The sequence below is a fragment of the Mandrillus leucophaeus genome, unplaced genomic scaffold (assembly GCF_000951045.1).
Source record: "Mandrillus leucophaeus isolate KB7577 unplaced genomic scaffold, Mleu.le_1.0 Scaffold497, whole genome shotgun sequence".
NCBI classification, from domain to species: Eukaryota; Metazoa; Chordata; class Mammalia; order Primates; family Cercopithecidae; genus Mandrillus; species Mandrillus leucophaeus.
This window is the reverse complement of record NW_012105331.1, coordinates 293,001-314,195: the sequence shown is the minus strand read 5'-3', so window position 1 is coordinate 314,195 and position 21,195 is coordinate 293,001. Positions and strand designations below refer to the sequence as shown.

General features: G+C 40.5%; 1 protein-coding gene across 1 annotated transcript in view; it reads right to left on the bottom strand.

Moving 5' to 3' along the window:
* Nucleotides 1–1,015: 1,015 nt before the first annotated feature.
* The window catches only part of LOC105550746 (aromatase), a 128,861-nt gene continuing 108,681 nt past the window's right edge, over nucleotides 1,016–21,195 (bottom strand). The window contains exons 5-11 of the mRNA XM_011995748.1: nucleotides 18,192–18,346; nucleotides 12,855–13,031; nucleotides 9,752–9,866; nucleotides 6,602–6,716; nucleotides 5,972–6,134; nucleotides 3,231–3,472; nucleotides 1,016–1,970 (exon numbers count right to left, since the gene is read on the bottom strand). Of these exons, the coding sequence (XP_011851138.1) occupies nucleotides 1,722–1,970; nucleotides 3,231–3,472; nucleotides 5,972–6,134; nucleotides 6,602–6,716; nucleotides 9,752–9,866; nucleotides 12,855–13,031; nucleotides 18,192–18,346 (1,216 nt within the window). The 3' untranslated portion in view covers nucleotides 1,016–1,721. The remainder of the gene's footprint in view (nucleotides 1,971–3,230; nucleotides 3,473–5,971; nucleotides 6,135–6,601; nucleotides 6,717–9,751; nucleotides 9,867–12,854; nucleotides 13,032–18,191; nucleotides 18,347–21,195) is intronic.

The window sequence follows — 21,195 nt, the reverse complement described above, 5'->3', positions numbered from 1 at the left end:
GGGTCTAAATTATTTGGATGATTGTCTTGAGCTGACTATAGACATATTCAGGTACACAGGCATAGTCCATATATTTTTAGGCCATATAGATGATCCAAATAATTCCAAGCTCAACTAAATGTTTTATTTTTTACTCATATCCATTCTTGAATTCTTGGAATACCTACCTCTTTATTTGGTTTCTGCATCAGTTGGGAGTATCTCTGAGCAGGAGTGCCTATTCGGAACTGAGCTTGGGAGAGAATACAGGGAGACAGGATGGGGAGATGGGGATGCAGATGGATTACAAAAGAAAGAAAATAGCTCCTGCTTTCAGGGAGATTACACTTTCATCTTATACTCAGCTGTTGCCTTATTACTATATAGTAGGATGAAAAGAATAGTCAAATGGGATGGCAATGGATTCAATGACAAATATTTACCTATTTGTAAATAAGTTTAATTTTTCAGTTTTTCAATGACATTCAGTAGAGATAGTTATATTGGCTATATAACACAAGTAAAGTGGTGTTTGAAAAGTTCCTCCATTCATATTTGATTTCCTTTAGAAAGCGAATTCCAAGGTATGCATTTTATCCATGACCACATACAATGATTCAATGAACTAGATAACGTTAAATCTCTCAGGTAACTTAAATTTTGAGGTAGGATTAAAAAATACTTCAGGGGTTCTACTCTGACCATGTTCTTTTCTGATCTATTGCCCTTGGCTTTTGGGGTCATGGGAAGAAAGAGAGGGAGAAAATGTCGAGGGAGAAGGATAAGGGGATGAGAGGAGCACCCCTTAGAAGTTTGAGCCCATTGGGTTGGGACTTTTCCTCCCCCAGTCACTGAAGCTGTAGTAAGAGCAAATCAATGTCACATTTACAGTTATCTCTTGGTTAGCCACACTAATTGAGCTAAGCAAAAATGGAAACATGCCAAAAGGATTTTTATTTGAAGTGCAGTATGCGAATTTTTTTTTCTAGAGCAGACACAGGGTCCTAATAATACTTAACCCAGGCTATTACTAAATTAGTTTGTATTACTTGAATCTACAGGTAATACAACGAATTGTAGTATAGGCAAGTGGCTGAGGCATAAATTGACAGACTGGGAAAGAATTTCCTCTGATTTAACTTTTGCCCTAGGCAGATCATATGTGGACAAACAGGAATTAATTGGGCTTAATTCACAGGAAGGGTCAAATGCTGAATTTCTAAGCATTTCTCCAAAGACTATGAATGTTACTGTTCCACCCCCACAGAAAACAAAATTAAAGTATTTTAATTCACACTAGCAGTTGTGTTTGGCCCCAGGTACCCTGACATTGGGCTGATCTTTCTAATCAACTTGAGTGTTTCTGCCCCAGACATAAAAATCACCTTGGGTTGAGGCAGTAGAGCTCTAGTGGGGAACCAGACATACATTTTGTTAATGAAGGCCTATCCTTCTCAAAGCACATTTGGTGGAATCGGGCCTTTACGGATAGTTTCTTCACTGACTATTTCTCCCTCAAACTCTTGGCCTTTGCTTTTTCTCTTGTAGTCTGGTTCTCTGGTATGAACAGGAGCAGATGACCAATAGCACTCAGCTTGGTGACAACCCATATGAAATATGCCTATAAAATGCAGTGGGCCACTGAGTGTTCACTGTGAGGATGACAGTATTGGCAAGGATGGATGATTTGTATGTGAACTACTGATGAGAAATGCTCCAGAGTGGGTACTGACCAGCCTTCCCTAGTGTTCCAGACACCTGTCTGAGTTTCTGGGGGTAAAGATCATTTCCAGCATGTTTTTAGTCTCATCTGGGTGCGAGGACAAGTCGTGTATCTTCTGTATTCTCTCAACACACTGTCCTTGCAATGTCTTCACATGGAATCGTCTCAGAAGTGTAACGAGGATGGCTTTCATCATCACCATGGCGATGTACTTTCCTGCACAGCCACGGGGCCCAAAGCCAAATGGTTGAAAGTACCTATAAGGAACCTGTGAAAATGATCAGACAGCCAGAATATTAAAGGCTAGAGTCACTCAGTCTCTGTTTGATTCATTCTGAAAACATGTGTCAGTCAGAACACTGTGTTGTGGTTATCAGCCACAATGCCCTCCAGCCCCTCAGATGAACAACTGGAACTCAAGCTCTTTCTGTGTCCTGTTTGATTCACCCCTTGTGATCCGACCCAACCTCAGAGAGTCCCCAGTTTTGCCTTTCATGTTCTGGGGTAGAGTAATGCAAACCATCTTATTACAGCAAGTGTTAGTATAATCAGGTAGCTCTGTGGAATAGCCACAGATTTACTACTGTTTTATAAGTCACTAAGGCAAAGATTATTTTTTGTGATACCAAATAAGAGACAAAGGCAAGCAAAGATGTAGATTACTGGCCTATTCAGTGCCAAGCATCTAACTAATTTTAGTTATGCAGAAAATTAATGAGGACCACATCTGTCTTGTCCACATCTGGACTTAGTGCCTGGCATATAGTAGATGTTCAACAAATTTTTGTTGATCAGTTTACTGATTTACACGGCATTATCTGGATTGCCCATGTAGAAACAAGATGAATTGGAGTACTTAATTAATTTTAGCATCATGTTTCTACACCATATGCAAATTGAAAAAAAAGGCACTTAGGGAACTGCTTATGTAATTCAGATTGAAAAACATATTGCCTAAAATTTGACCTAATGAAGGTGGAATCTCTAGTACACATCAATTATAAAAAAAAGAAAAACTGTCTCTCTTCTAATTAGTAAGTTCTATTTAGAATGGGACCTACTGCTCATGGGGCCATTTGATGAGCCAAAGGCACTTTGCAAAAACCAAATCTTCTGGTCTCATTTGATTTTCATCTGAAGCAGTAGTGGACTTTCCTTTGCTCAGATGGTGCTATAGCTGAATCTGATGACAGGATGACAAAGTTTAAATGGAAAAGTAGGTTGGTTGGGTTAAACAAAAATCACCTCATTTTAGCCAAATTAAGGGCCCAGCTTTTTCACATTTTGACCTATTTTGTGGCCACCATGTAGATACTTCTTAGAGCTGGAGACCCAGCATCCTTGAAGGCTTGAGGATGAATACGGGAGCCCTGCTCTAAGCTAGGGTACATGTGTGCTCCTGGTGAGGTGGCAGAGGGAATGAGTAAGAAAAATGAAACGTTTATGGTGCAAACACAAAGAACCAGAGAGGATTTAACAGTTGACATTTTCAAGAATGACATGCTCAACTTTAAGGAAGGGCTCTTACATTCTTTGCAAAATTTTCAAGAGTAAATTCATTGGGTTTGGGGAAAAACTCGAGTCTGTGCATCCTTCCAATATTCAGGATAATGTTCGTCCCCTTTTTCACTGGGTAGCCATCAATTACATCATCTTCTAAGGCTTTGCGCATGACCAAGTCCACGACAGGCTGGTACCGCATGCTCTCATAAATGAAGTTTTCCATCACTTTTAATTTTTGCATATCATCAATCTTTACGTCTCTCTCACCTGTGGAAACAGATAAAAGGGACAAATAAGGTAATGTTAGTTTCCATCTGTGATTGGCATCAAAGCTCCTGTTTTTTCCACAGAACAGTTTGCTCTTGGTTGAAAAAAACTGTGGCTCTAATTCTAATGCACACCAGCAACCAGGGCCAAATATGTTACGCTCAGTCCACAAAGTGTTTTATAAAAACTCAGATATGAAGCCAATTACCTTAAAAACTGGAGGATTTTATAGAAAAGCCTGAATATCCAGAAAACTTGATGATGCTGAACTTACATTCCCACATAGCAATAATGGGCTGACGCGGAGTGGCCAATTACCCGTTTAGAGGGGGCATACGTCACACAGTTCCATCTAGACCGTGCCCAATCTGCTTCAAACATTCATCTTATCTGCCCGCTTTCTGAAATCTTTGAGTTTTTGTTCCCTGCTCTAAATTGTAGGGGACATTCATTTCCTCTCTTCACTTGTGAGCAAACTGGCACCACAACCATCCCAGAGATGATGCACAGGCTGCTGCAGAGTCAAAGTGAGATGGCAGATTTGATTCATTTCAACGAAATTTTCTCCTCTGGTTACCTGTGCAGTCATCTGCCCTTACATATCACTGATAGTCCCTCGGCATCTCATCAAGAAAGACCTGCAGTAGAGTGACAAGGACGTTCTCCCCACCACGACAAAATAGGTGCCTCAGATCAGCCCCGGGTGAGCTGGGGATTGATGGACACCCTCACTGTCTCAGATTGGCCTGACACTGGTCAAAGAGGCTCAGATTATTCCCAGACATGGTAAAGCTTCAGAGATGCCACTTTTGCAGAATAAAAAATAGCCCAGGGTCCTGAGGCAGCCCTGTCTCATATACAACCAAGCTACTGAGGAAAGGTCTAGTTTGGTCAGAGTCCTCTCATGGCCCTTCCCCTTACATACTGCTGTTGGCACACTCAAGGGTCTAATGGGGCCTGTATAGCTGGGGTTGGGAAGTAGAAAGGAAGATGATGGAGATAGTGACCAAAGGTGCTCACTAGGAAGTAGTTACCCAGTCTGTGTGTGGCACACAGGAGGGAGCATGGACAATTGCAAATGGCTCTGCTGCTTTTCCATCTTTGCAGAGGCCTTTTGAAGTGTCAGGGAACATCAACATGTACACGCACATTTCACCTCTCAAATAAATTGTATTCAATATGTATTAAAGGCTTATGGTTTCCTTGAATGCCCTCCTTCGGTCTCTTTTTACTGTATTGAGCTTGTTTTCTTTTTCCCACCAGACCGTGAGCCCCGCGAGCGCAGGGATGTGCTGGTTTGTTCAAGGCTGTAGCCCTGCACCTGGCACAGAACCTGAGAACCTGAGAGGAGGCAGTCAAGAAAACATTCTGGAATTTGAAGTCTAGATGTTATTCCGACTCCTTGCTATCTACCTTGCCAGGAAACTTCCCACCTGTGTGAGGCATCTGCAGATCCCTTCTCTCCCATATTTAACCCTTCAGTGAAATTTCTCCTTATGTTTAACTATTTCAAGCAGCACTCCCATGGTTTGAAAAAAATGATGCCCTTCTACAACCAAATAACTTGTTTAGCAGGGTCTGTGTAAAGTCAAGAGAGGGAAGTCTACATTCTGTGATATCTCTTCACATTTATAAGAAATGAGTAATCCTAAAAGATTACTCATGTGAAGGAAGTGTCAAATGAGGAATTATGCTTTCTCCCAGAAAGCAAATTTGATTTCTTTCAAAGTTGGCATGGTTGTTGCTGTAGAAGAGTGGAGCAGGATGAAACTGAAGCGGAGACAGAGCAATGAAGCAGTAGAGTTGGGGAAGACCTGAGTGTGGACCTGGAAGCTCCACTGCAGAGGAGCAGAGGGCAGGGGAGAGGAAGGGGCTGGCATCACTGGATTGCAGTGGAGAGGGATATGTATCACTCCCCTGTCTTTGCTGTCATCTTCTCCTCTTCCTTCTGCCACAAACTGGAAGTTCATTTGTGAACGGGTCGCTTGAAGCCCAGAAACGCTGCTATAAATGAGAGACGATCATTTCCCTGGGAGATTCCACAAAAGTCTTTTGTAACTGACAAGGGAGACAGAACACTGTACGTGATCCTATATTTTTGTAAAATGGACAAATCCAACCGTAAATATGTGTTTGTGGGCAAACAGAAAAAGATTTTAGCAAATGCACAGCAAACTATTCACAATGGTTGCCACTGGAGAGTGGGGATGAGGCTGGAGAGGAGAGTGGAAAAGATTGGGGGATGTCACTTACTGCTTTACACATCACTGTGATTTAAATTCCTCCCAATGAGCATGTATTACTTTTATGATTAAGACAACAGAAAGAACCATCTTTTCAGTCTATCTGGTATAATCAAATGTGACAGAATGTCTTGCTTTATTGTTTGGAGTGAATTATAAAAAATTTTATGTTTGATATCAGATTTTTAGGACATAAGAAATGGACATTCAAAAGAAATTGTTTTTAAGCTGTGTTATTTATTTGATAAATTCTTACCAACAACAGTCTGGATTTCCTTCATTATTGCCTCTTCAACATTAGGGTGCTTTGCAATGAGAAATAACATGAAGAACAAAGAGACAGACATGGTGTCAGGAGCTGCGATCAGCATTTCCAATATGCACTGGTTCACGTTCTCTCTCGTCAGGTCACCTCGTTTCTGAACAATTGGAAGACACGAAAAATTTGGAAAGTGAATCAAAGTTTCAAAAAATGAGGGGAGGTGATACTCAAGGATCAACAACTTCAACAAAATGAAATAATAGAAACCACATGTCTCTGTGATTGACTGTGGACATTTTACATGACAATCTTTAGCTGAAAGATGAACAATTAGGCCGGTTGTCTATGTATGTAGTGTCTTTGGCCTCCCCCAACTTGTTTTCATATTTTATATTGTTACACAGAAGAGTCACAATCTTAGCAGTCAGTCTTACTAGAATGTTCCAATCTTAAAGGCCTTACTGAAATACCTAATGTGTTGGCTATTTGAATTGGGATTATAGAACTGCTAGAGAAAGTATTTAAAAGCAGAAATACACAACAGTTACAAAAGGGGATCTTTACACACGTCTACACAGTCATAACATATGTGGCATGGGAGTTACGGTTAGTTCAGGTCAGTACCTCGGCTAAAATCAACTCAGTGGCAAAGTCCATGCATTCTTCCAGTTTCTCTTCCGTGGAAATCCTGCGTCTTTTTTCTGCTATCAGAACTTCTATGGCATCTTTCAAATCCTTGCTGGAAAAAAAGTCAAAATATAGTCTATTTGTACTCAGTTTAGACATCTAGTGAAACAGATTTATTTGCCATGTATTTAGGTAAAATGATCTGCTTTAATTGAAACCCTTGGTGCTTATGAGTCAGTGAATTACTGTTTTATTTCTTCATAAATACTCTTAAATTACATAGACCTTATACTTCATGTTAAGGTGCCAGAGTTAGCTAAGGTTTCTGGATTCTGGTAGCAAAATCAAGGCTGTGACTTCTAGTTAAGGGTTAAAAATTGATAGCAAAAGGCTAAATCTAGCAATATTTTCCAATTTCTGATTTGGCAGGCACAATGTTTAAATTAAAACAAAAACAAAAAAAAACCTGTGAGTGCTGTCAGGTGCTCTTCAGTTTGCCACAGGCACCTCCATTTCCTTGTCTTATGTTTCCACAGCCTGCTTTTTTTTTTTTCTTTTTCTTTTAATTGAGACAAAGTCTCAGTCTGTAGCCCAGGCTGGAGTGCAGTGGCATGATCTCAGCTCACTGCAACCTCCACCTCCTAGGTTCAAGCCATTCTCCTGCCTCAGCCTCCTGAGTAGTTGGGATTACAGGCACCCGCCACCATGCCCAGTTAATTTTTTGTATTATTAGTAAAGACAGGGTTTCACCACGTTGGTCAGGTTGGTCTCAAACTCCTGACCTCAGGTGATCCGCCCGCCCCGGCCTCCCAAAATGCTGGGATTACAGGCATGAGCCACTGCACCCGGTCCCCATAGCCTGCTTTTCTTTGCCTAGTCCTGAAGACTGTTGAGTTTGAGATTCCTGTTATAAACAGTAAACTCCAGTGACTAGGTATCATTCTTGATGTTTATTCTCATGCCTTGTTAGTTTCTGCTACATTGTAAACACTAATATGTGTTGAATGAATAAACAGTTGCATAAATATGTATAGGTATTTTGGCAGTGTGGTTGAAAGAACACTTGGACGGTGTGGGGTCAGGTCCTAGTTCAGGTTGTTCTCTTTCTTTTTTTTTTTTTTTTGAGACGGAGTCTCGCTCTGTCACCCAGGCTGGAGTGCAGTGGCCGGATCTCAGCTCACTGCAAGCTCCACCTCCCGGGTTTACGCCATTCTCCTGCCTCAGCCTCCCGAGTAGCTGGGACTACAGGCGCCCGCCACTGCGCCCGACTAGTTTTTTGTATTTTTTAGTAGAGACGGGGTTTCACCGTGTTCGCCAGGATGGTCTCGATCTCCTGACCTCGTGATCCGCCCGTCTCGGCCTCCCAAAGTGCTGGGATTACAGGCTTGAGCCACCGCGCCCGGCCAGGTTGTTCTCTTTCTATGTAAGATACTTTGAGTCTCTGGGCCCTACATCCTTTTAAAGTGAAGGGATCACACTAGATGAAAAATAAAGTCACCTTGAATCTAAATTCAATTTTTCCTATCTCTGTCCTTAAGTGTATGTGTTCTTTGTAAGTGTGTTGTTCCCTTATCCCAGGGAACAATGCTCTGTATTACGTTAAATGTATAATAAATCCATCTTTCAAATTCTAATTGACATGTTCACTGATACACTTAAATACCCTACTGATCCATGCATTCATCAAATGTTTGCTGAGCAACTCCTACATACAATTAACAGATATTCACTCAGTTGGGCTGTGGTGCCCTCTTCCTAGTAGGCCGAGAATGCTTATAGCATTCCCATCTGAGCACTAGCCCCAAATGGTCTGGGAGGTGTTGGAGTGCCCCTAGCCTGTAAATTCATAGAGAGTTCCTTGATGGAACTGCAGAAACCTAAGAGAAACCTTTACACAGACTTGTACAATAAATTTCTATAGGTCCAATGGCCAAGACCAAGGCTAAACTAATGACTAAGAACTATGTAATGAACTCTTCAGACCACTACCACTGCCACCAACTCTGATCACAGGGAAGAGATGAATCTTTTATCTATTTGTTTTCAAGTCACAATAAGCTCTGGTGGGAATGAAATGTATAAAGAACCAAGTGTCTAAAACATTCACCTAGTACTCATCAACCATGAGAGAATAAACAAAACAACATCAAGTTGGCTTCTTCTCTAGAAACTAATATTATTGAATTTCAAAATCCACAAGTAGAATAAAGTCAGGTCTTCAGACAAGCTTGGGGACGTTTAGAGATGGAGAACTTGAGATGGTTAGGAATATCTGAGGAAGATATGAACACAGGAAAGGGAGAAACTAACATATTTAGTACCCTCTATGTGCCATGCTCTATGCTAATTGCCTTACTTATATGATGTCATTAACCTATGCCCCTACTCTAGAAGATAGGTTATATCTTACTTTAAATAACTTCCCAAGGCCATTAGAAACAGGACACAAAGCATAGGCTTCTAGATTCCATAGGCTTTCCACTGGTGGTTAGAGGTAGCAGTGTTTAGTGACTGGCTACTTGTACTCTACAAACCCATTGATTAGCCTGTAGGCCACTGGGCATTTGTCCGGTTTTCTGATGGACAATTCTAAGATCAAAACAAAGCCATTTAATGACAATTTCAGGACCCCCAAAGCACAAGATACATAATTTAAAAAACCCACACACATTTTATTGAAGTTAGTTATACTCATTAAGAAAAAATTGTATTGAGACTAATGTCAGTTCTTACAAGTTAAATTATGTTAAATTCATTCAAAAACAACACAACTATAAATTGATTCTATGGTTCCAGATTTTCACTTGTGCAAAGATAATTTTGATAGATATTAATGACAGGATCAGTCAACCCTTCTCTTCAACTCAAAACACATCAGTGTCCTAGTTCCGGAGTTGAAGCTCCGAGACCACACACTCAGACCCCTTGCCGAGAAGCTGCCCAGCCAAAGGCTTCATTTACTCTCTGGTCTGGCCAAATGCAGCCAGATTGCTGTAAAAAGTGTTTCATCAGCAACCTAATCAACAGCTCCCTGTGGGCTCTAGAGAGCAGAAAAGTTACCGGAGAGGCCAACAAAAACAGCAAAGACACAAGGGGAAAAAACCAATCCAATTGTACTCATAAATCTTCCAAAGTTGTATTACTTACACAGACTTCTCATACTTTTTGTATAGCCAAGAAATCTTAAAGAAGATGTCTGGTTTGATGAGGAGAGCTTGCCATGCATCAAAATAACCTTGGATTTTAACCACGATAGCACTTTCTGTAGGAAAAAAAAAACGCACAAGGAAGAGCAGTTGAGCAAAATGTGAGCCTAAGAAGGGTGGTCTGGGCAGAAAACATTCCTGTAGATTCTCCTAACAGTGCGGGGTTCTAAGCTAAGCGAGGTTCCATCTTCAGTAGGAGTCTTAGCCATGTGAATACCACTAGAGAAATCAAGCACTGATTTGTTCTCCTTGCCATCCAAATTGGACTAGTTAACCAATGAGTTGCTAGTTTTCAAGTTTTCAACCTGTAATTTCACATATTCTCCTCGGGCTGAGCTTCCAACTTGCTCCTGTTTCTCTGGACAAATGGAACTAGTAATTACGGCTGTTATGGCCTTCACTCTGGTACCTGGGAGTGCAAAAAGTGGAGCCTGTTAGGTGGCTAACAAGCACATTTTAACTTCATTTGGTGTTGGGTAAGCAGAGCCATGAAGTGGACAGTTTATATGGATTATACACTTAATAGCTTCTAATCATGTTCTCATGGTGCTTTGTTCATTTTTCCCCCATAGCACTCATCACGTAGCTTTCATAGTTATTTATATTCAATCCAGAGTGTAGAATTCATCTTGTGTTCTTCAATGCCTTGTCCTAAGCCTCACACACAATCAGCTCTTAACAAATGTTCTTTAATTAAATTGAATACTAGAGGAAATAAAACCCTTACTTTTTCAAATTATACCAGATAATATACAAAAGGGAAGAGAATAGACATTTATTTCCAACTGCTAAATACCAGTCACCATGCTAGGCGCTTTGTGAAAGAGATTTTTAATTTCATTTTCATATTCTTGCCATGGGTTTTGTGATGTCATCCTTTTGCAGTTGAAGAAATCGCAATTCATAGAAATTCGGAAGCTTGCCCAAAACCATACAGCCAGTGTGGCAATAGGGAGTGCCCACACCCACTGTTGCCCTCCTTCACTTCCTGTCCTCTTACCCTGCTTCATTTTTCCTTCAAGGCGCTTACTATTGCCTAATATTTTATTAGATATTTATTTCTTTTCCTGTCCATATCACCCACTGGAATGTAAGTCCCTTGAAGGCAAGAACTTTATCCGTCTGGGTCACTGTTATGTCCCCAGAACCTAAAACAGTGCCTGGCATAAAATAGGCAATCAATAAATGTTTGATGAATGAATGTTTGAATCAATGAACACTGGTGTTAATTCAGGAAAAGTCACACTGAGTTGTACATACTTAATGCCAACAGCAGAATGGAATTAATCCAAATGATTAATTTTCTATTGATACATAATAGATATACATATTTAGGGGTACATGTAATATTTTGATAGATTTGTATAATGTGTAATAACCAAATCAGGGTAATGAGGATATTTATCACTTTAAACATTTATCTTTTCTTTATGCTGAGAACATTCAAATTATTCTCTACTAGCTACTTGGTTGTACATAGATTATTATTTATTTTCTTCACTACACTGATTTATTGAACACTAGGTCTTGTTTCTTCTATCTACCTGTATTTTTGTACCCATTAATCAACTTCTCTTCATCTCTTCTCTCCCCATTACCCCACTATGCTTCCCTTCCTCTGGTAATCACCAAACTACTCAAATGATTTACGCTTTTTGGTGTGGTGGTAGAGTTGCATGTACATTTTTTTTTTTTTTTATCAGTAGAGTGATTTGGGGAATTTATAGTTTTTAGGGTATATTCACTACTAGGGTTACAAAATGTATGAGGTCACGATATGAATAATGGATTTAAGAATCTTGTTTAATAATAAATTCTGTTCCTCTTGAGATAATATGAGGCCAATGCTTATGGATAAGAAGTAATAAAAAACAAATTCTATTATTCAAGGGCATAATAAGCATTATGTCAACTGTATAAATATTTAGTGGTAAGTAATGTTCTAAAAGACATCTGAATGGGCTTGTGAATTTTTCTTTGTGTACATGTATTAGTACCTTATGCACAGACTACTAAAATGGAGACCAAAACATTCTTTAAGAGTAATATATAATTTAAATGACTTTAAGAAGAAAACGAAAAAGGTATATCAGAAAGAATACCAATTTTTTAATTCCTATACTTTCCAGGTTAGTGTGTGGATAAAGGTCGCAATGGCAATAAAAAATGTAACCCATAGAAAACAGTGTAAAACAATTAGGTACAAGTCCAGTGAATTCCATTCCTGTCAGGTGTTTGATCATTAGGTTAAAAAGTTATCAAAAAGTCAAGGACTTTTGCACAATGGCACAACTTTTCAAGAACTAGCCGAAATATTGGCAGTTGTACTCAAGTTGCAAATTGGTTTAATCCTGCCAAAATAAAACCAAGTTCTATGAGTTTGACGTGAGCATGCACATGTTTTCATATTCATTTCTGTATCATAGTGAGGAAACTAGCCTTTTGAGTGAGACATCTTGTTAAGACTATAAACAATAAATGGCAAACATGTATATATAGCAATTTTTAATACTGTTTGGCACACATTAGATACTACGTTAATGGCAGCTAATATCTTCATTTCCATCAGCATCAGTATCACCAGCAATATTGACATTTTTATCACATAGGCACGATATTTTCATGTTTGGTAGCTTTGAGGGAGGAGTGTGTGTATATACGTGTGTGTATATATGTATGTATATATCATGCCCAAAAGAACAGTTGGAAATGATTAAATATATAAAGTTGATTGGTGGTAGGATATGCTAATAACCAAATGAACTAATCACAGTTGTTAAGTTTCAACTGTGGGTAGAATTCTATTTCCTAGAGTAATGAGGAAAGATACAAAAGAAATAGATGCTGGCCCCTACTTTATGGAAATTTATATTTTATAAGTGAATAAAGCAGAAACACTAGGGAAAAAAATGAGGAGTACTTAGAAATGTTTGAACAAGAGCAATGTAGAAAACGGCATGTGATTCCTTTGGTCTGCTAACCCTCCTAGCTCCTTGTTCAATAAAGGACAGATGGTCAAGATGCGAGAGTGAAAATGTCAGTACCGTCCAAAGGGATCCTCAAGAAGAGCATGTTAGAGGTGTCCAGCATGACACGCCGCAGGAGGGTCAACACGTCCACGTAGCCTGATTCATTGGTCACTTCCTCCAACCTGTCCAGATGTGTTTTGAGGGATTCAGCACAGACTGTGACCATGCGAACAAGGCCGGGGCCCGACAGAGCTGCAGGGTACACATCAGAGAATCAGCCATCATGAACTCCAGGGCACACACAAAATCAGGCCATTCTGGCTTTTTATGTTGGAGCTTAATTGTCCACAATTTTTTATTTAATAATTGGGTGGAAGTTTTCATCATCTTATGCTTTTCTGTGATTTTCCATAAGCACGTACTATCCTATAGTTAAGAATGAATGAATGGAAGGAAGATAGGGACAAATATGATTTTAAACAAACTGTTAAAAATTCAACTTTTTTCATGCTCTAGCCAGCCATTTATGAGACTGCAAAGGAAACATTTAGTACTTGTGGTCATAACTCACAAATCAGTGATTTTTTTCATATTTATTGTATACATTTCCCTCCAAAGCTGATTTGGATTTGCCTAGGATCATATTTATTTTGTGTTTCAACAGGTGGCAGGATATTACTGGAAAACTGGTCAAATTGGATCCTATTTGATCTAAGGTGCTTCCTGTTAAAGTGTAAAAGGCTAGTTGTAAAAATCCCCCAAAGTGGCCTTCTTTTAATTTTGATTTCTCTTCAAACTACTTCCAGGTTTATTTTACTCAACCAATGGCATGACAGCTAAGCAATTCCTTGCTTGCTTACCAGTCTTCCCTCACTGAACTAAGAGCTCTTTAAGGACAGTGACAGTCGCTCATTAGCATTGCCCTTCAAGCTGATGGTCCATGGGGCCTTCATACATATTTTTTCAACAGAGGAAAGAATGAATGAATGAAAACAGAGTAAACTGGCTCTGATCTCACTCTTGCCCTCTTCCTGACTATCTGAGCAGTCCTGATGGTGGGTGGCCTACACAGGAGGGTTTAACCCTTAAAGTGCCCCTTTCTCTCTTTGTGTTAAGTTTCTTTAAGCTTCTTTTAGGAGTAATCTTTCTTTTTAAATCTTTTATTATTCATGTTTGTTGTTAACGTCAGAGTCTTTGAAATGAGATAAAAAATATTGGGAAACTTTGTAGATGTAACTCCAGAAGAAGATTATCCTTTGTCTCTCTCTCTCTCTCTTAAACACACACACACACACACACACACACACACACACACACGCTGGGTGAAGCTGCAGAACCCCCATGCCTGAAGGTATACTTTGCAAACAAGAAAGGAGACCTGAGGACTGGTCCTAGACTTTTGAGATTTCCATACATCTTGGAAGGAAGGTTGAGGTAGGAGCAGGCTTTCTGACCATAGGAAGGACTTGGCAGATGTGAAAGACCAGGATGTTGTTCTCTGGGTGACTGCCACTTCAGCAAGCAGGACAAATGACTCAACCCTTTGTGTGGAAGGGTTGGCTTAGAATGTCACTGGTGGTTTTCTCCCAGGCTCATGCATGATTTGCCTCTGTGTTTAAAGAGCTTGAAGCCACATGCCAAACTTATGGGCAAAAATGTAATAACATTGCTTATAGGCAGTGGTATGATGTAGATATGATTTAATTTTTAAAATGTGCCAAAACGTATTGAATCTGTCCAGTCAAAAGAAAATTGGACAAGCAAACAGCAAATACCATCAATATGGACACATTTCTCGGCAGTTTTGGGAAACATATGCTATTTCTTCACCCCTCGCTCCCACCCTTCCCCACCTCCCAAGATGGGCCATTGCCTAAGTTGCACTTAACTATTTCTCTACAGACTCACCTAGTAAGTCAATACTTTCATTAACGTTACTGAAACTTGTGCCAAACTTTCTGCTATATCAGGAAAACCAACAGGGAGTCTAACTCTAAAAGGAAATTCACTGAAAAATGCTTAGGACTCTCATTGATTATAGAAATGTCAGACACCACAGTGAACTTTCCAATAAGCAATTAGCCTCCTATTTCTTGGGATTATGAATTTGGGTCCAATTGTGTAGCACTTTTTTGTAGAAACCCTGATCTTCCCTATAGAATGCTATCTAAAAAAAAGTCACAAAGATGTTTGGCTTAATTTCCAAGTACTATAGGGTCTACTACCGTAGGGTCTATCCTTTTGACTATCTTGAACCCACAGCCTCCCCTCCACCTTTCCTGCATCACTGCAGTAGCTCCTAAATGTTCTCACTGCTCACGGTCCTGCTTCCTTCCAATTAGTCATTCTCTCTGCTACCAGAGGGATTTTTATAAAATACAAATATGTTCATATCATTCTGCTTAAAATCTTTAGTGATTCTCCATAGTTTTTGAGACAAGCTCAATTCCTTGCCTTAACCGAGAGATTTTTGGTGATATGGCCCTGCCCTTCCCTTGGCCACGTCCCTGAATGCATCTGCACCAGGCACAAGGACTTACTGACAGGGCCCTGGATGCGTCATGTCTAACTATTCATCTGTGCCTTTGGCTATCCTGTTCTTTACTCCTAGAATGTTTGTCTTTTGTTTTCTTAATTAGCTTCTACCTTACTCATTATGAGCATCCAGTCCTCTGAAAAGTCTCCCCTGCCCCTCAGTGTGCTTTAGATGACCTGTTCATCTGTACTTGGCATCACTCCGTGCAACCGCCAGCACTACTATCACCTAGGGTAGTGTTTGATGATGTGCTGGGCTGCCCCTTCCTAATTCAAACCCCCCTCCCCCATTATAAGTTCCTCAAGGGCAGGAACCACATCTGGTTTGTCATTGTATCTTGGTACCTAGTTCAGTGATGACAACGGTGGTTTGTCAAACAAATGGATGAACTTAGAGATTCTTTTAATTAGCTCTTGCATGTCAGGGTAGAGGATATTGGTATGTGAAAGTTAACTACTCCTAAATACTAGTTCACATATTCCTAATATGCCTGAGCCAAATGAAAAAGTCAAACGTGCGATCTTATAGCATTATTTCATTTGCTCTTCACAATAGCCCTAGAGTGCAAGTTTTATAACATTTATCACCTTTTGTGAATAGGGAAACTGAAGCTCAGAAAGGTGAAGCGACTTGCCTAAGGTCAGATAGGTAGCAAGTGGCAGTGCTGGGACTCAAACTCACAACCTGTAATACCAAGTCCTATACTTTTTCCATTAATTCGTTCCATAGTTTTATAAGGTATAAGGAGATTTATCTCCCCCAATATGAGTGATAGGCAGAATAATAGCACCCTAAATTTGTCTGGGTCATAATCCCCAGAACCAACTAATACGTTACTTTACATGAAAAGTAGCAGATATAACTAAGGTTAAGGACTTTGAAATGGGGTGGGACAAACCTCATCATGAGTTCTTAAAAGCAAAGATTACAGGCTCATGCCTGTAATCCCAACACTTCGGGAGGCCGAGGCGGGTGGATCACAAGGTCAGGAGATCGAGACCATCCTGGCTAACACGGTGAAACTCCATCTCTACTAAAAATACAAAAAATTAGCCGGGCGTGGTGGGGGGTGCCTGTAGTCCTAGCTACTTGTGAGGCTGAGGCAGGAGAATGGTGTGAACCCAGGAGGCGGAGCTTGCAGTGAGCCGAGATGGCACCACTGCACTCTGGTCTGGGCAACAGAGCAAGACTCTGTCTCAGAAGAAGAAAAAAAAAAAGGCAAAGGACCTTTCTAAGCCAAGGTCAAAGCCAGAGAGAGATGGGATGACAGAAGGTGGGCCAGAGATGTAACGTGCAAAGGACTCAATCCACTGTTGCTGGCTTTGAAGCTGGAGGAAAGGGCCACAAGCCAAGGAATGTGGCTGGCCTCTAGAGCTGGAAAAGACAAAGAGAGTCTTTCCTAGAGCCCCCAGAAAGGCACATAGCCTTGCCTATGCCTTGATTTTCAGCTCACTGAGATCCATGTCAGACTTCTGACCTACAGAACTGTGAGATAAATGTGTTCTTGTAAGCTACTTATTTTGTGGCAATTTGTTACAGCAGCAATAGGAAAGTGATACACTGGGGTCTACAGCAAGAGTTGTGCTGAGTCCTGGTGAGGGGCAGCTCTGAAGGCTGGACTCAACACCCAGCGGGCACAGGTACTGGCATAGCTCTCCCCATCTTAGCAGGCACACGGAAGGTGGTGACCTGGGTTCACAGCACGGGCTGCTGGAGGCAAGGCTGTGAATAGACAGGGCCGGACCTAAAATCACCTAGCCCCAGATTCCACCACTAACAAGGTTTCTAGGGCACGATTATTTTTCTTGATGCTTGATAGTAATGTCCAGGCTTAGTCATGTGTATTCCCCAATAGTTTCATTTCCAGCATGATGAGGTAAAGGGAGAAAAATCACTGGATAAGGAGGCTTGCAACCGAGTCTCAGCTCATTCATTACTCCCTGTTTTGCCTGGGTGAAAATCATAACTTCATTGGGACTTTATTTCCTCAACTGTTAAAATCAGAGGTTAGATGACAGATATGGTCCCTCTCAGTTCTAAAATTCTCTAATTTCATTCACAAATTGCTTCCTGCTGAATCATCTGGGCTGTCAGTCAAGCACTCAGCAAACACATTGTGTGGCCATGTTTAAATCAAACATATGGGTGACATGCTAAATTCTTAACTGAAATGACTCTAAATATATATCTTCATCTCTTCTTTATACCTATAAAATTGCTTTGCATATCAATAAGAAGAAAAGAATGTGTGGTGATTAAGAAATACAGGCTTCGGGGATATATTCCAGGCTATCATTTACTAATGTTTGGACCTTGGGCAAGTTACTTAACCTCTTTATGCCTTCATTTTCTGTCAGTTGTAGGTGATAACAACATTTACCACATGGGGCTGCCATTCAAGTGTTTAGAACAATGGCTACTACAGAGTAAAGGTATAATGAATGTTAGCTCTTCCTCCTTTATTGCAGTATAATTCAAAATATGATTTCAGACTGGGCATGATGGCTCATGCCTGTAATCCCAGCACTTTGGGAGGCCGAGGCGGGTGAATCGTTTGACTCCGTGAGTTCGAGCCCAGCCTGGTCTCAAACGTGGCAAAACCCTATTTCTACAAAAAATACAAAAATTAGCCAGGCATGGTGGTGCACACCTGTAGTCCCAGCTACTTGCGAGGCTGAGGTGGGAGGATCACCTGAGCCCGGGAGGCAGAGGTTACAGTAAGCCAAGGTCGTGCCACTTCACTCCAGCCTGGGTGATAGAGTCAGACTCTGTCTCCATAAATAAATAAATAAGTAAATAAAATATTTAACAAATGTGATTTCAAAAAAGGCATATTCACAGACAAAAACGAAGATTGTAGCTAAGTACCTGCTTACCTTTCATAAAGAAGGGTCGAGTTGTTTTCCAGAGATCTGGATTGTTGTTAAATATGATGCCTTTCTCATGCATACCGATGCACTGCAGCCCAAGTTTGCTGCCAAACCGAGAGCTGTAATGATTGTGCTTCATTATGTGGAACATACTTGAGGACCTGAAAAGAAAGGAAACCTTGGTGTCAATTTTTAAGGGTCAGCAGAACTCATGGTGGTACATTTTGACTAGGAGGTGGCTCTCTTAGCAAATGCATGTCATTCCAAATGCAATGTGCATGATTTCTAGTATTCAGATTGAATAAGCACTTCTGTTAGCATGAGGACATCCTTCTCTAGTTGAATCATTTCTACCTACTGACTCCCTGTTTAAACATCACCAAAGATAGAAAAGACACACACATACCCACATACCATTCCTTATTTCTCTTTCTTCTCTAACCTCCCCAAAATACTACCCACTACTGGAGTCAGAGCTTCAAGGCTGTTAAGAAGCTGAACCCTCCATACCACCAGAGCCAGAAGAACCTCCAGCCTCCCAGGTCTCCCAGTCTCACTCCACAAAGTGCCACCCACTGCAAGAGTGAGTCACAGAATCGGAAGTTTGTGGAATTACCAAAGTCTTGTTTTCCTATTTTGGAACCAGCAGTTTTGCCCAGTACCACCCAACTCTAGTCTCTGATCAGGCCTGCCCTCTCCAGTGGAGTACCAGTCAGGGCTTGAAAAACATCTCCTTGGGCACTTCTTCTAGTCCTGAGCTTGGCCAGTGGCTGGCTGGGCTGGCATGCAAAGTTCACTGTGGTAGTAAAGGAAGCTATTTTGGGGCTCTGCATTCCATCATGACTCATCAAGGTCTCCAGGGTCACAGAGTTCTCCCATGACATAGGATGTGATGAGTCATGAGATAGTACAATTTGCATGATGCTCAATTATGCAAATTCAAGATGCATAAGATGTCATTGGTATTATCTTGATTTCAGATGTTGTTGTTACTTTCTTGGTGAACTTAATATTTCTACAAAATTTCATGTATTAATTTCAACTTTGGTCCTCCCTCCCCTCTGGTCTCCCAAAATTTCATTTCACAATGCAAATTCTCCTACTATGGAGGTTTTCAGAACACATAACCCTCAAAAGATTAGAAGTGGTTACTATAATATCTGCAACTGGTTCTCAGACAGGTTGGAGAGACTCTTATTCCTCCATCTCCTAGTTGACACTTGGCTCCTAAAAGGATACCTTTGCCTTAGTGAAGTTGTTCAGTTTACCCGCTGAAATACCTTCCCAGAGGACTCCAGGCCTAAAAAGCGCTGCTCTGGTTGAACGGATTAGGTTGTGGGCTAAGTATTAATCCAGCTCTCACATCTGTGATATGTTCCATAGTCCTATTTAAGCTTTAAAAGTAAGCCTCTGAAATAATGGTAGTGTCAAGAAATTAGAACAGGATTATTATTATGTAAGATACAAAAATTAGCTGGGCGTGGTAGTGTGTGCCTGTAGTCCCAACTACTTGGGGGGCTGAGGCAGTAGGAGAGCTTGAGTCCTGGAGGTTGAAGCTGTCCAACCTGGGTGACAGACCAAGATCCTATCTCAAAAACAAAAAACAAAACAAAACAACAACAACAAAAAAACCGCAGAGCTATTGTATAAATAACTTATTTACTTGATATCTATTTCAGGAAAAATCCCCTATTTTCAAATAAAAACACCATTAAATATTCTTTTGATCTGATTCTGGATAATATTCATCAAATAATCCTAAGTTTTGGATATGTTTGCCTCTCCCTAGCAAAAAAATAAATAAAAATAATAAAAACAAAAAATAAAATAAAAATACAGATGCTTCCATTTGTATTCTAGAGAATTAATTTGTCTGACACTTCAAATTTTGTCATATATAGAAAAATTATGCTATAGGAAGGCATGAAATTCTTACTAATTAAAATATTTGAAAACTCTAGCTTTACTTACCTTCCCCTCCATCATTCCATGATTAAAGCAGAAATTAAGTAATTTATATATTCTTTGTTCACAAACTCGTATCTAAAAATTTTAAGCACTTAATGGACAAACACTATTTTTCTGCTCTGACCCTAGGGCTTTTGCATACTGCATTAATTATATTGGCCTGTCCATTTCATTTAAGAACTTGCTAACCAGTTTTCAAAAGAGAGTAAGAAACTTCAAACATAAAACAAACCCAACTAAATATTTGCTAGTTATTAGTAACAAAGAGTCAACCTTTAAAATTCATGTGTCCTTTAGGGGGCACCAACATCTCAGCTATTTTGAATTCAAAGCTCAGGCTTGTCAGGGACAAAGCTAATCAGGCAGAAGTGATAAAGCAAGGGATGTGTGACTGGCCACAGATGAGCAATTTAAAACAAGGTCACTTACTAAAAGTAGGCTGGATTGATCTAGCCAGAGTAAATCAGAGAAGTGAAGAACAGAAGGTCAGTGACGAACTAAGGACCCCAGCCCAGAGCTCCTCCTGGCAGTCAAGACAGGCCTGGCTCTGGCTTGTGGGCCAGCCTGCAACACTGCCATAGGCAAGCGTTATACTCATTAGTTGGGAGAATGAGGATTTCTTAGCACTGAGGAGAGTCCAAATGAGTCCCCAACCTCACAGGGACAGGGCACAGTGTTGGGTGTCTGGTCACTAGGGTTATTATCCCTCATTAAGCATGACTGAAGACAAAAGACATCTCCAAAGATGGCAGACCTATTGTCTGTTCAAAATGAAAAGTAGCCAGGGAGTAAGCTCTTAGGTGATGAGAAGGAAGCCACCTGAGTTCTGGGATTAAACAACTCACACACTTGTGGGCAGGTTCAACAGTGATGAGGAGGCAATTAATGGAATAATTGGTGACTTTTTTTTTTGAGACAGAGTCTCACTCTATCGCCCAGGCTGGAGTGCAGTGGCACAATCTCAGCTAACTGCAAACTCCACGTCCCAGGTTCAAACAATTCTCGTGCCACAGCCTCCTGAGTAGTTGGGATTACAGGCGCC